The 11,725-nt window shown below is 41.5% G+C and overlaps 1 protein-coding gene across 3 annotated transcripts in view; it reads right to left on the bottom strand.

The window, feature by feature from the left end:
- The window catches only part of DDX10 (DEAD-box helicase 10), a 287,054-nt gene extending 279,367 nt beyond the window's left edge, over positions 1-7,687 (bottom strand). For 2 of the 3 annotated variants that reach the window (XM_029207243.1, XM_029207244.1), the window contains exon 1: positions 7,413-7,678. In XM_029207243.1, coding sequence (XP_029063076.1) covers positions 7,413-7,598 — 186 coding nt within the window. In that variant the 5' untranslated portion in view covers positions 7,599-7,678. Of the gene's footprint in view, positions 1-7,412 lie in introns of all 3 variants that reach the window. The other variant, XM_029207245.1, reaches the window with a different exon arrangement.
- Positions 7,688-11,725: the final 4,038 nt, after the last annotated feature.

An 11,725-nucleotide genomic window follows, 5' to 3' on the forward strand; every position in this document is an offset into this window, starting at 1 on the left:
CAAGGGCAAAATGACTATAAACCACAGACCACGATGAGAAAACTTCTCTTTGCACACTTTGGAGACTAACTTCAAGTTAGGTGCAGAACTATATCTTGCTAGCACAAACCTTTCAAACGCAACCTGACAACTACTCGTTTGGGGGTACACTGGAGGAGGGGTATTATTTAACAATAACCAGGGAAAGTGTCTCTGTCATGATCTGAAGTCACAAAAAGTAACATTTTGCCCTTTAACTTTACATTACCTAAATGTTCATCACTGATGTTCTTCATTAGCATAAACCCAATTTTCTGAATTTCATTTCAGATGCTCAGGAGAATTATTTTATCATAGACGCTGAAAGTAGGAACTACTCAGATCTGGGAATGTGCTGCCAAATTATTCATGATTCACAAAAGGGGAAAGCTGCATTTTTAAGGTTCATTTATTAAAATTACACTCCAGGCAGTAAAGGGATGACAGCTTGTATTTCATTTTAGTCTACAGATTCTTAATGTAGTCCAGACAGGGTTATTCTCTGGCCTCAAATGATGAAAACATAATTATTAAAACATTGCCTTAATCCCTACAACTCATTCCAGATAACACTGGAGAGGAGGCAGAATCAGTGTACAAACAGTAGAAGGAGAAAATTTTATTCAAATAATATCCTGTCCTATCAAGGAACCTAAATTAGGAGGTAAGTAATCTCCCAAACCGGACACTAAAATCAGGTGCAGTCCACCCTGCACTTTTGGTATTATCAGCTAAAAATCTGTTTTCACAGCAAGTAGAATGCTTACAGGAGCTAGACGGGCAACACACTCTTTAATCCCCATCATAGATACAGCCCACAGGCAAAGTGGGCTACTCAGACAAAGGACTGCATATCTTTCTAAAGTCTATCAACCTCCTAAAGGGAAAGTCTGGAAGAAACAAACTATTCCAGTACTCTACCAACCATTACAACATAAAACTGCACACTATACGCTTAGAAAGAGGTCACCAAAGAAACAAAAAGGACATTTTTTACTCCACTGAGTCTAGAACAAGGGTCAGCAGACTATGGCCCACAGGCCCAATCTTTTCTTCCCTGTTTTTGTAAATACAGTTTTACTGGAGCACAACTACAACCATTCATTTACATATTGTCTATGTAGTTGTGCCAGAGACCATCTGGCCCACAAAACTTAATATTCACTATCTTAATATTCACAGAAAAATTCTGCCAACCATGTTCTAGAAGACTGTCAATTATAGTCCAAGGAACACTAGGAAGCCACAGCAGAAGATGGCTATGGTTCCTACAAAAAAAATAAAACTCTTTCCCCTTCCCTTCATCCTTTTCTTTTCTTAGAAAAAAATCACTCTTAGAAAAATCATAACATCTCTATCAATCAAAACCTCTAAAAATCTGTATCATCATTCTTCTGAAATCAAAGAACAGATCTTTCAGTGACGGTACTTATTAAGAACATCCCAACATTGGTGGAAAAGTTAGAGGGGGCAGAAGAAAGGAGAACAGGGTGGATATTACTTAACCACTCTCTTATACTTCTTCCAACTGTCTTTTTTTCACAAATGTGAATGATGCTTTTACATCCCGAAGCAGGGAGGAAAAAGTATTTAAAACTTCCTAGAATGCTCCACCTATTGCAATCAAGAGAAGAAAAGCAATCTACTTCAAATTACACCAGACCAAATTCTGATTAAGGAAAAAACAAAATCAGATTAGAAAGCAGAGTTCCTATATAGCATAGCTGATTACAATAAAAAATCTAAATGAATCCTAGGTGAGGAGAGCTTGAGTCATTCAGCAAGTGAAAACCATTACTAAACAAATAGTTCAACATTTCTCCATAAGCTTCAATCCCCAGCTCTCCATCAGCCCCTCTAGAACACACACCCTACACAGTGGCCTTAGAAATAAGCCACCCAGAGTTCCCACTTCGGGAAGAGAGCTGACTGATAAATGCCAGCTGTCACCGCTCTAGAGCCACCACTGAAAAAGCCATGCCTGCCTGGCCTGCACCCAGTCAATGACCAAGCACAGCAGCAGTACCCATTCCCGCAGGACAGGGGATTCCTCTATGCGCAACTTTGGTTTGAGGACATCCTGTCAGCTTTCTGAAAACAGTGTTGCAGCCTACGCGCCTCCTACTCCCTCCTCCTGTCCTCTTTCCTTTCCCTCCCTATTCCTGTTCCCTCTCCTTTACCTTTACAGACACTTTCCCCCAATAAATTCCAATTCACTTAATCCCATCTTGGCATCTGCCTCTCAGAGGACCCAAGATCTAGACTATACCAACAGTCTAGCCTCCAGACCCTTTACAGTTTGGATATATTCTCTAATTGTCCCCTGAAACTCACCATTGCTTCTAGATAAAGCTTTTAAAGACAGCCTCTATATAAGTTTCCTACTGTTGCTGTACCAAATTACCAAGAACAGTGGCTTAAACCAATATAAATTTATTACTTACAATTCTGGAAGTCAGAAGTCCAAAACCAGTCTTACTCAACTAAAATCAAGGAGTTGGCAGGGCTGCATTCTTTTGGGTAACTTTAGGAGAGAATCCATTTCCTTGCTTTTTCCAGCTTCTAGAGGCTGCCCACATTCCTTGGCTTATGGCCCCCTCCCATCTTCAAAGCCAGCCAGCATGGACAGTCAAGTCTCTCACTTCACAGTGCTCTGACACTGACTCTTCTGCCTCCCTCCTCCACACTTAAGGGCCCTTGGATGATTACACTGGGTCCACTTGGATAATCCAGATCAACCAACATATTTTAAAGTCAGCTGATTAGCAACCTGAATTACCCCTTGCCATGTAACTTATTCACAGGTCTGAGGATTAGGATGCTGTCTTTAGGAGGTCATTATTCTACCTACTACAGCCTCCAAAGCCATTCAGTCTACTTTCAATCCTCTTCTTCAACCTCATCTGAAGCCAATTTTGGAACACATATCACACTCCAAGGAGTATGTCCCCCTCAAAGAACACCATGTATTTTCACATCTTTTTGTATCTCCTCTTGTTGCTCCCTCCACCTACAATGTCCTTGCCAATCTTTTCCACCTGGAGAACACATCATTCAAGAACTGGCTCCACTCATGGCTACCACAAACTGCTGTACAGTTCATGTCCTACCCAAAGGCATCTGGTAAGGCTGAGGTGTGGGAGCTGAAATCCAGCCCACTTTCAGCTCCACCAGCCAGGCCTGAGGCTGCAACCACCAGGAAGAAGGGCAGCGTGCCCAGAGGAAAAACCTTTCTCTAAGTCATCTGGCCAGAAAGGGCTCTGCACAGAATAACTCAACCTTTTTCCCCTGATTACACCATCCTCTAACTCCAGAGCACTGCACATATTTACTAGCATTACATCTGTCAAAATGTATCAACCCCATCCCACCTCCCTTGAGATACAGACAGGTATTTTTTTTCCACCTATTTTTACCTAAGCCTCAACAACAACCTGTCAAAATGTTCCAAAATGTCTCTGAATCAAATTGTTCAGTATTTCACCAGTGAGGCTACTGAGCACCACCTGTGTACTGTCCACTGTAATAAAACTTCTATGCACAAATTCTACCATCTGAGAGCCATATGGCAGGGTCTGCCCCTTTTTACATACAATCTTCTCTGATTGTATTCTAGTATTGCTAGCCATGGCAACTGATTCCATACTGCATTTATTTAAGAAAATATTTCTAAAACTTAAAAAAAAAAAAAACAGAACAATACTTAGCAGGAAAAAAAATGTTCCTTCAACTTAGTGAAAAGACTGGGATTCAAACATTTGTGCAACACAGTAAAGCATGGTGGTCTGGAGCCCTGGCATCAGACCTATACCTGCTGGATTAGAACTTTTCCCCTTACTATCAATAGCATTTTCACTTCCTGTTTAATGTAGTGCAAATTATTTAGCCTTGCTGTGTCTTAAAGTTTCCTCACTTATATAATGGGGACTATCTCATAGGGTTGTTTGTTGTGAGAATATGGCAAATCAACATGTATAAAAGCTTGATAAATGTTAATAATTATTATTAAAACAAGAGACCAAAAAGAACGGACCCACGTTACCGAGCAGAATAAAGCCACCTGGAAAAGGTCAGTGTGCACCAAACATCTAAACACTAAAGGTCTTCTCAAGGACAAGCACTGTGGGACCCATCTTTGGGGAGAGCAAAGCAGGTATATCATCAATGACCTAGTGGTAGAGTTGACAAAGAAGTTAAAGCCAGTCATCACAGCCTGCTGATGACTGCTATAATAAAGGCATATACAAAATGCTACAGACACACAGCAGCCCTAACCCTACCTGGGGAGGTCAGGAAGAGAAGCTGGAGGTAAATCTTAGAGGATGAGTAGGTGTCCCTAGGGTTGGGGAAATGGGACTGCTCACTGCAAGCAGTGGAAACATCAAGTACCAGGACAAGAAGCATCAAGGAGCATGGCCAATTCACAAAAGTGCAGGTTGTTCTTTCATGTGTGCCTACCACATACCACTTGGTTTATATACATCACCTCATTTTAGCCTTACAACACTCTGGGTGGTTAATAATCTCTGTTGAATAAAGAAACTGAGACACAGGGACATAAAGAAATTTGGCGAGTCAACACCTGAACTGAGTGAGATTTAAACCAGGTCTGCCTGACCACAAATAGCTTACTCTTTCACTGGACTAGAACACGCTGACACATTGAAGTGTTTGACCACTTTCCTGAAAATAACTGTGAGCCAAGGAAGGGTTTTAATCACGAGTAAAACAATTGGATCTCATCTTGGAAATAATCATTCTAGCAAATATGGAGGACAGATCAGAAGGCAGTAAGGCCTAAGGGACAAATCCCACCACCTGTTTTAGTAACTGAAGTTTTGCTATGCCCATTTAAGTATTTCCATGGCAAGCTTTTGTGTTACAATGGCAGAGTTGAGTAGTTCCACCCTTACAACCTGCAAAGCTAAAACCATTTACTGTCCTGTCCTTTACAGGAAAAGTCTGCTGACCCATGTTACAAGCAATAGCTACTGTAGTAACCCAGGCAAGAGATGATGGAGCCTGAACTAAGGCATGGCACTGGGGATGGAGAAGCATTTGAGAAATTTAAGAAGCAGAGTTAATCACCACTGTGACTAACTGAATGTAAGAGTGGTAAGACGGAGGCCTCTAGGATTACTCCTAGGTTTCTAGCTCATCAGTCTGCTTAAGTGGTGGGGCTAGGATGGGGCAGCCTAAATAATGGTCCCCAAATATACCCATATCCTAATCTCCAGAACTGTGGATATTATCTTACATGACAAAAGAGACTTTGCACAGTAACTAATGATCTTGAGATGGGGAGATTATCCTCAATTATTTGAGTAAACCCTAAATGTGATCAAAAGTACCCTTACAAAAAAAGGATACAGGTAGATTTGACATAGAACAGGAGAAGGCAGTGTGTCCATGGAGGCAGAGACTGGAGTAATGCAGCCACAGGCCAATGAATACATCCACCAGAAGCTAGAAGCAGCAAGAAACAAAATTTCTCCTAGAGCCTCTAGAGGGAGTGTGTCCCCACTGACACCTTGATTTCAGCCCAGTGAAACTGATTTCAGACTTCTGGCTTCCAGAACTGTAAGAAAATAAATCCCTGTTGTTTTTAGACAACAAATTTGTGGTAATTTGCCATGGTGGCAATACGGAAATAACACACAGGACTGTGAATTTAGAAGAAAAAGATAATGAACTCAGTTTTAGATCTGCAGCATTTAAGGTATCCTATGACACAAATAAAGACATCCAGCACAGTCAGAAAAAAAAAAGGATATGAACTCAGAAGAGCTCTGGGTAGAATGCCAAGAAGGAAGAGTCACAAGAGTAAACCTTCAGATTACACAAGAGAAGAGAACAGAGTGAGAAGAAGCAAGGGGTGAGGCTCTCCTCCTGAAGCAATTCCAGTCAGATGAAGAAGGGCCCAAAATGCAATCTGACAGTAATTTACCTTACAGTGGCTTCTTGAGGTGCTGTGTATACAGCAGCAGTAGTAATGTAACAGGTAATATATGGAATATTTATGTGTCAGGCATTGTGCAGAATACTTTACATGCATTCTTACTAACTGCCCATAACTTATAAGGTAGATATTATTATGCCTTTTAAAGACAAGAGAAGCAAAGTAACTTGCCCAAAGTCACTCATCGGGCAACCAAAAGCCAGAATCAAATCATCATCATCTTAACTTAAAAGCCCAAAACAAACTCTAAGCTCCATCTAACCTTACTTTTGATCTAATTGTTGTTTAAAGAAAAGCTATACCAGCGTTGACACGTGATGACTTTAATTCCAGATATATTCCATATGTTAAATCCCCGATTACACTGCACTAGAAGGGGGCAATCACTGAAAGGCTACGTGAGGTGGGTGAAGGCCAACAGACGTGGAATTTAGGAGGAAGGAAAAGAAGGGGTAGTGGCAGCCCCAAGAAGCGTGAGCTGGGAAGAGATCTAGAAGTCAAAGTGATAACTACAGGGGCTTCCCTGGTGGCGCAGAGAGTCCACCTGCCGATGCAGGGGACACGGGTTCGTGCCCCAGTCCGGGAAGATCCCACATGCCGCGGAGCGGCTAGGCCCGTGAGCCATGGCCGCTGAGCCTGCGCGTCCGGAGCCTGTGCTCCGCAATGGGAGAGGCCTCAACAGTGAGAGGCCCGCATAACGCAAAAATAAAAAATTTAAAAAAATAAAAGAAAATGATAACTACTACATTCATCTGGGAACATCAGCTACATTGTGGGATGGCAGGTACCAGAAACAGACCAAGAGTCCAGCTTTTCTATAGCAATTCTTGGATGGGGACATGAAACAAGTAGAAAAAATAAGCATAGGAAGGATGGTGATGAGAGATGCAAGACTAGCTTAACGATTAAAAGCAAAGGCTTTGGAATCAGAAAGACTTGAGTCTAGGTTCCATACAAGTTTCTTACCCTCTTGGAGCCTCAATGTTCTCATCTGTAAAATGGAAATAAGACCCAATGCCTCAGATCAAGTCAAATGATTAATGGGAAGCACATGGTGAGTGGCTTAAAATGTGTCATTACTTACCATTACTGTTGTTAGTATTATTTTTATGAATATTTCTATACCTATTATAGCAATTAATCTCCCTATGCTTAAGTACCACTGCATTTCCATCATTTTATCAAGACAAGTGTGGTGAGCAGAAGAGCAGCCTGGACGGTCAGGAGGCCTGGGTTGTGGCACCCAGCAGCCCACCTGTGGCCTCAACAGGGCCCCGGCTGGCACCTCTCACCCCACTCCCTTCTCCGGAACTAACGGCTTGCTCCCCAGGCAGGGTACCAGTGACAGGTCGGCCCCCTCGTCTGTGCAGCCCAGCGCGGCAGGGACATGTAGCCCCGCAGCCGGCCCGCGCCCCCTCCCCGGCGCCGGCCTCACCTTCTCAAAGTTCTGCATGAGGCGGCTGATAACCTCGCGCTCGACCTGCCACTCGGGCTTCTTCAGCTGCTTCCTCAACTGTTTTTTTTGGCTCTGCTTGTGGCTGTGTTTCTTCTTCCAACGATTGAAGCTCCGCACCGGGTCGGGCCGAGCTCCTGGACCCTGAGAGGCGGAAGTTTTGCCCATCGTGGCGGTGGCGACAGCGCACACGGTGCCCAAATACGAGATCAGGCCAGGAGGACGTACGGCACTAAGACGACGAGGAACCAGCGTGGGGAAAGAGGACGACTGCGCGTACGCGAAACCAGAAGTCCGCCCCCGGGCTTTCGAAACGTGGGCATGCGCGGTGTTCACAGCTAGAAAAAAGTGGGCGGTGATTGGCGACTCGGAATCCACAGAGCGGAGCGGAGCAGGCTCGGGGGAAACGGAAACCGGGCAATCTGAGGAAGAGGGCGGGGCTGAGTGGTTCCTAAAGCACGCCGGCGCTTTAAATAGACGCATGCGGGCTGGTTGCTGTTACTATGGTGAGGTCGTACAACTTAAGACTTAAAGGCCGTAAATTTGCTCTGGGTTTTCCTTCGCGAACCGGGCGCTAACACCACTAAGCGCCCCTCCACCCCCCGCCACACACACAGACACACACCGCCCCACCCCCCGCCACACACACATATACACACACGCACCCATCTGTGAATTATAATTGTGATCCTCGTTTTGCATGTTTCAGCCCAGGGAGCCGAATGGTTTGGCCCAAAATCAAACAGCTAGTTAACGACTTCTGATTTCTGTCCACTGCAGGGTAACTCCGTAGGAATAAAAATGAATATTCTGTATTCTTCTTATGTCCTTCTGTGTTTTCCCCTTTTTCTAGCCCGTCAGACTGTAGCTGCAGCAGTAGGGAACTGGAGCAGAGTCAAATTGAATTGCCTTAAAAGGCTATCAGGAAGACAAAATAAGTAAAAATAAAGAATTAAAAGAAAAGTTATTTGCAAGTTGGCCGTTTAAGTGAATTGGCTTTCAGTGAATTGGTTTTTCTGGTACATTTACCTAGAGCACAAATATACACTAGAGAGAGGTGAGGGCAGAGTTGTGGCAAGGAAAACAGGGAAATTAAGTTCAAAGTTCCCATGCAGAGTATTTGGACCCTCAAATTCCCCTTCCAACCCCACAAAGCCAGATGAATGCCCCAACCACGAGCCCATTCCCTAAACAGAGGATGCGGGGTGAGGGAATGGGGGGAGCAGGTGAACTGGAAAATCTCCACACTCAAGAGTCACTAGATGTGGTAGAGAGTAAAGCTCAATATGGAGAGGTTATATAAAAGTATATATACATCCACTAAAAGTTAAAAATAGAACTACCACAAGATCTAGCAATTCTACTTCTGGATATACACACTAAAGAATTGAAAGCACGGTCTGGAAGAGACCTGCATTCCCATGTTCATAGCAGCATTATTCACAATAGCCAAAAGGTGGAAGCAAGCCAAGTGTCCATCCACAAATGGTAGATAAACAAAATGCGGTATATGCATACAATGGAATATTATTCATCCTTAAGAAGGAAGGAAATTCTGACAATGCTACAACGTAGATGAACCTTGAAGACATGAGGCTAAATGAGATAAGACAGTCACAAAAAGACAAATACCATCTGATTCCACTTATATAAGGTACCTAAAGTAGTCAGATTTATAGAGATGGAAAGTAAAACGGTGGTTGCCAGGGGCTGGGGGGAGGGGAAATGGGGAATTGCTGTTTAGGGGTAGAGAGTTTCAGTTTTGTAAGATGAAAAGAGTTCTGGAGGTTGGTTGCACAAGGATGTGAATATACTTAATGCCACTGAACTATACACTTTAAACTGGTTTAAATGGCAAATTTTATGTGTACTTTACCACAATTTTTTAAATTATTTTAATTTTTAAGGGTATATACAGAACAATGAGGTTCTCAACTCTAATTCTCACTTTTCTCCTAAATCTGAAGCAGCCAAGCATATACATGCCTCAGGCAAAAAACTGGACCGTTTGTCTCTCGGGAAGCCAACAGGCATAAGAGAAAGACCTGGATATGATGGCATTTAGGCAGCGACCAAATAAATGGCAAGTCACTGACCTCCCCCGGCTCTTCAGTGAAACCTACCAATTAATAAGGCCTTCCAAACACTTGTTTCTGATCAGCCTTACTCAGATATGAAATAATAAGCAAAGACCACCAAACATTTGAGGAAATCCTTTAACTAAAAAGTTGGAAGCTAAAACTAACGAATGCAAAGAGCAAAATAAATCTTCAAAAATTAATATTTTTAGAAAGGTAAGACATGGTATCCACGTGTAAGAACAGAAACTATTCAGAAAATTAAATAGAACTCAATGGAAATTATTTTGTTCATTATATATATCAAATTTTTGACATAAAATAAGAAAATTCAAAGCTCAATCACAATAAAAAACTCGATATCACATTCCAAAGTCACTAATGGATTTAATGATTTGTAACAAAAATAATTCACATCCTGATTGGATAAAATAACATTTTTATTATGGTTTCAATGTTTATTTACTCCAATAACCTGTTTTCTGTAGAAATGACCCTGAGACATATGTTCAGTGACATTGAGGACATTAAATAGTTGTTAACACATTTTAATTTTCAGACTACATCCTCCACTACCAGCCAATATTCAAAAAGCTCCTGGGAATTCCCTGGTGGTCCAGTGGTTAAGACCCTGCGCTCCCAATGCAGGGGGCCCAAGTTCAATCCCTGGTCAGGGAACTAGATCCCGCATGCCGCAACTAAAGATCCCACATGCCGCAAAGAAGATCTCGCACGCAGCAACAAAGTTCCCGCGTGCCACAACGAAGACCCGGCGCAGCCAATAAATAAATAAATACTTAAAAAAAAAAAAAAAGGCCCCAAAGGGCTAAAAAGTATATGGAAAAATGCCTGGTAACTACTACTACAAATACAGGCAAAACTTCAGTGGGGGCAGGGGCTTTATTAAAATTTAGGGGGAGAAGGATGTAATATCAGTTCCTCATATATTATAACCCATTTAATATTATTCATCATTAGTCTCTATTTTAATTTTTACATAGTTATGGTTGTTCATCATCAAAATTCTTCAAATTACATATGTCTCTAAAATTTGAAAAGGCCATTATATGCTTTCTGTACTTTAAAACTGTTTTTTAAAGATTATCTTATCTGCAAAAGCATAGAAGCAATGATACCCAGTAGTGATGAGCCCAACTGCCGCCCAGATCTTGGTCTGTAAATACCCTTTTTTCCAATCAAATGAACCACAGCTCTTTGGAGAAATAACTAATTCCGGGGATGGGGCAGGAAAAGTACAGGACAAGCCTAGAATGTCTTGAGGTGCCAACAAATTTTTAAAAAGAGTTCAAAGAATGATGGGAATAGAGGGCACAGTTCTATTTATTGACCTAGGTGCTAGTCATAAGAATGTTGGCCTCGTAATACTTCATAAGTTCTATACTTGTTTTATATCGTTTTCTATAGGTATGTTATATTTTCAATAAAAATGGTTTAAAATATAAAATGTCCACACCAAAAGAGGCATACCAAAATAGTGCTGAGAAGATACATTTAAACATAGGTATTTTCAAAAGTATATCTTTGGCTAGCATTCTAACCTTTATCCAGAAAATTTAGCTTTAAAAATATCAATAATTTATAAAAGAGCATCGTTTATTGCCTCTAATTGAGTTTTAGTGACAGGATGACCTCAACTGGACTTTCACATCGTTTATTTTTATAATGATTTCAAAATTAATATTTTAATACCTTTCCATGTTTCAATGAACTAAAAGGTAGATGTATAGTTCTTAGATGATATGAAAATTTCAAATGTATAAAAAAAGATTTTTGCTGTGTTTTTCACCATTAAGTTTGAAGAACGTACAACAGGGATATGGAATTCTCTAGAATTACTTTTTGAGAATCTTCCTGTCAAAATCCATTTGGCTTTTCATTTACAAAATTGTGACACTATCATATCTCTGACTTCCAAGCTATTAATAACAGTAGTAGTAGTATATTAATAATAATATCATTATTACTGCTGAAATTATTATTTGAACCAAATTTTTTCCAAATATCAATCTATGAACCAGAAGTTATTTTTTTTTCTTAAGGATAGATCATTTTCAATTTGCCGTAACATCTTCACCTCAAAACTATAGCATTTCAGGGCTTCCCTGGTGGCGCAGTGGTTGAGAGAACGCCTGCCGATGCAGCGGACACGGGTTCACGGGTTCGTGCCCCTGTCCGGGAAGGTCCCACATGCTGCGG

This window comes from Monodon monoceros, unplaced genomic scaffold (genome assembly GCF_005190385.1).
Source record: "Monodon monoceros isolate NGI ecotype Baffin Bay Population unplaced genomic scaffold, NGI_Narwhal_1 Super_Scaffold_7, whole genome shotgun sequence".
In the NCBI taxonomy this organism is placed as follows: Eukaryota; Metazoa; Chordata; class Mammalia; order Artiodactyla; family Monodontidae; genus Monodon; species Monodon monoceros.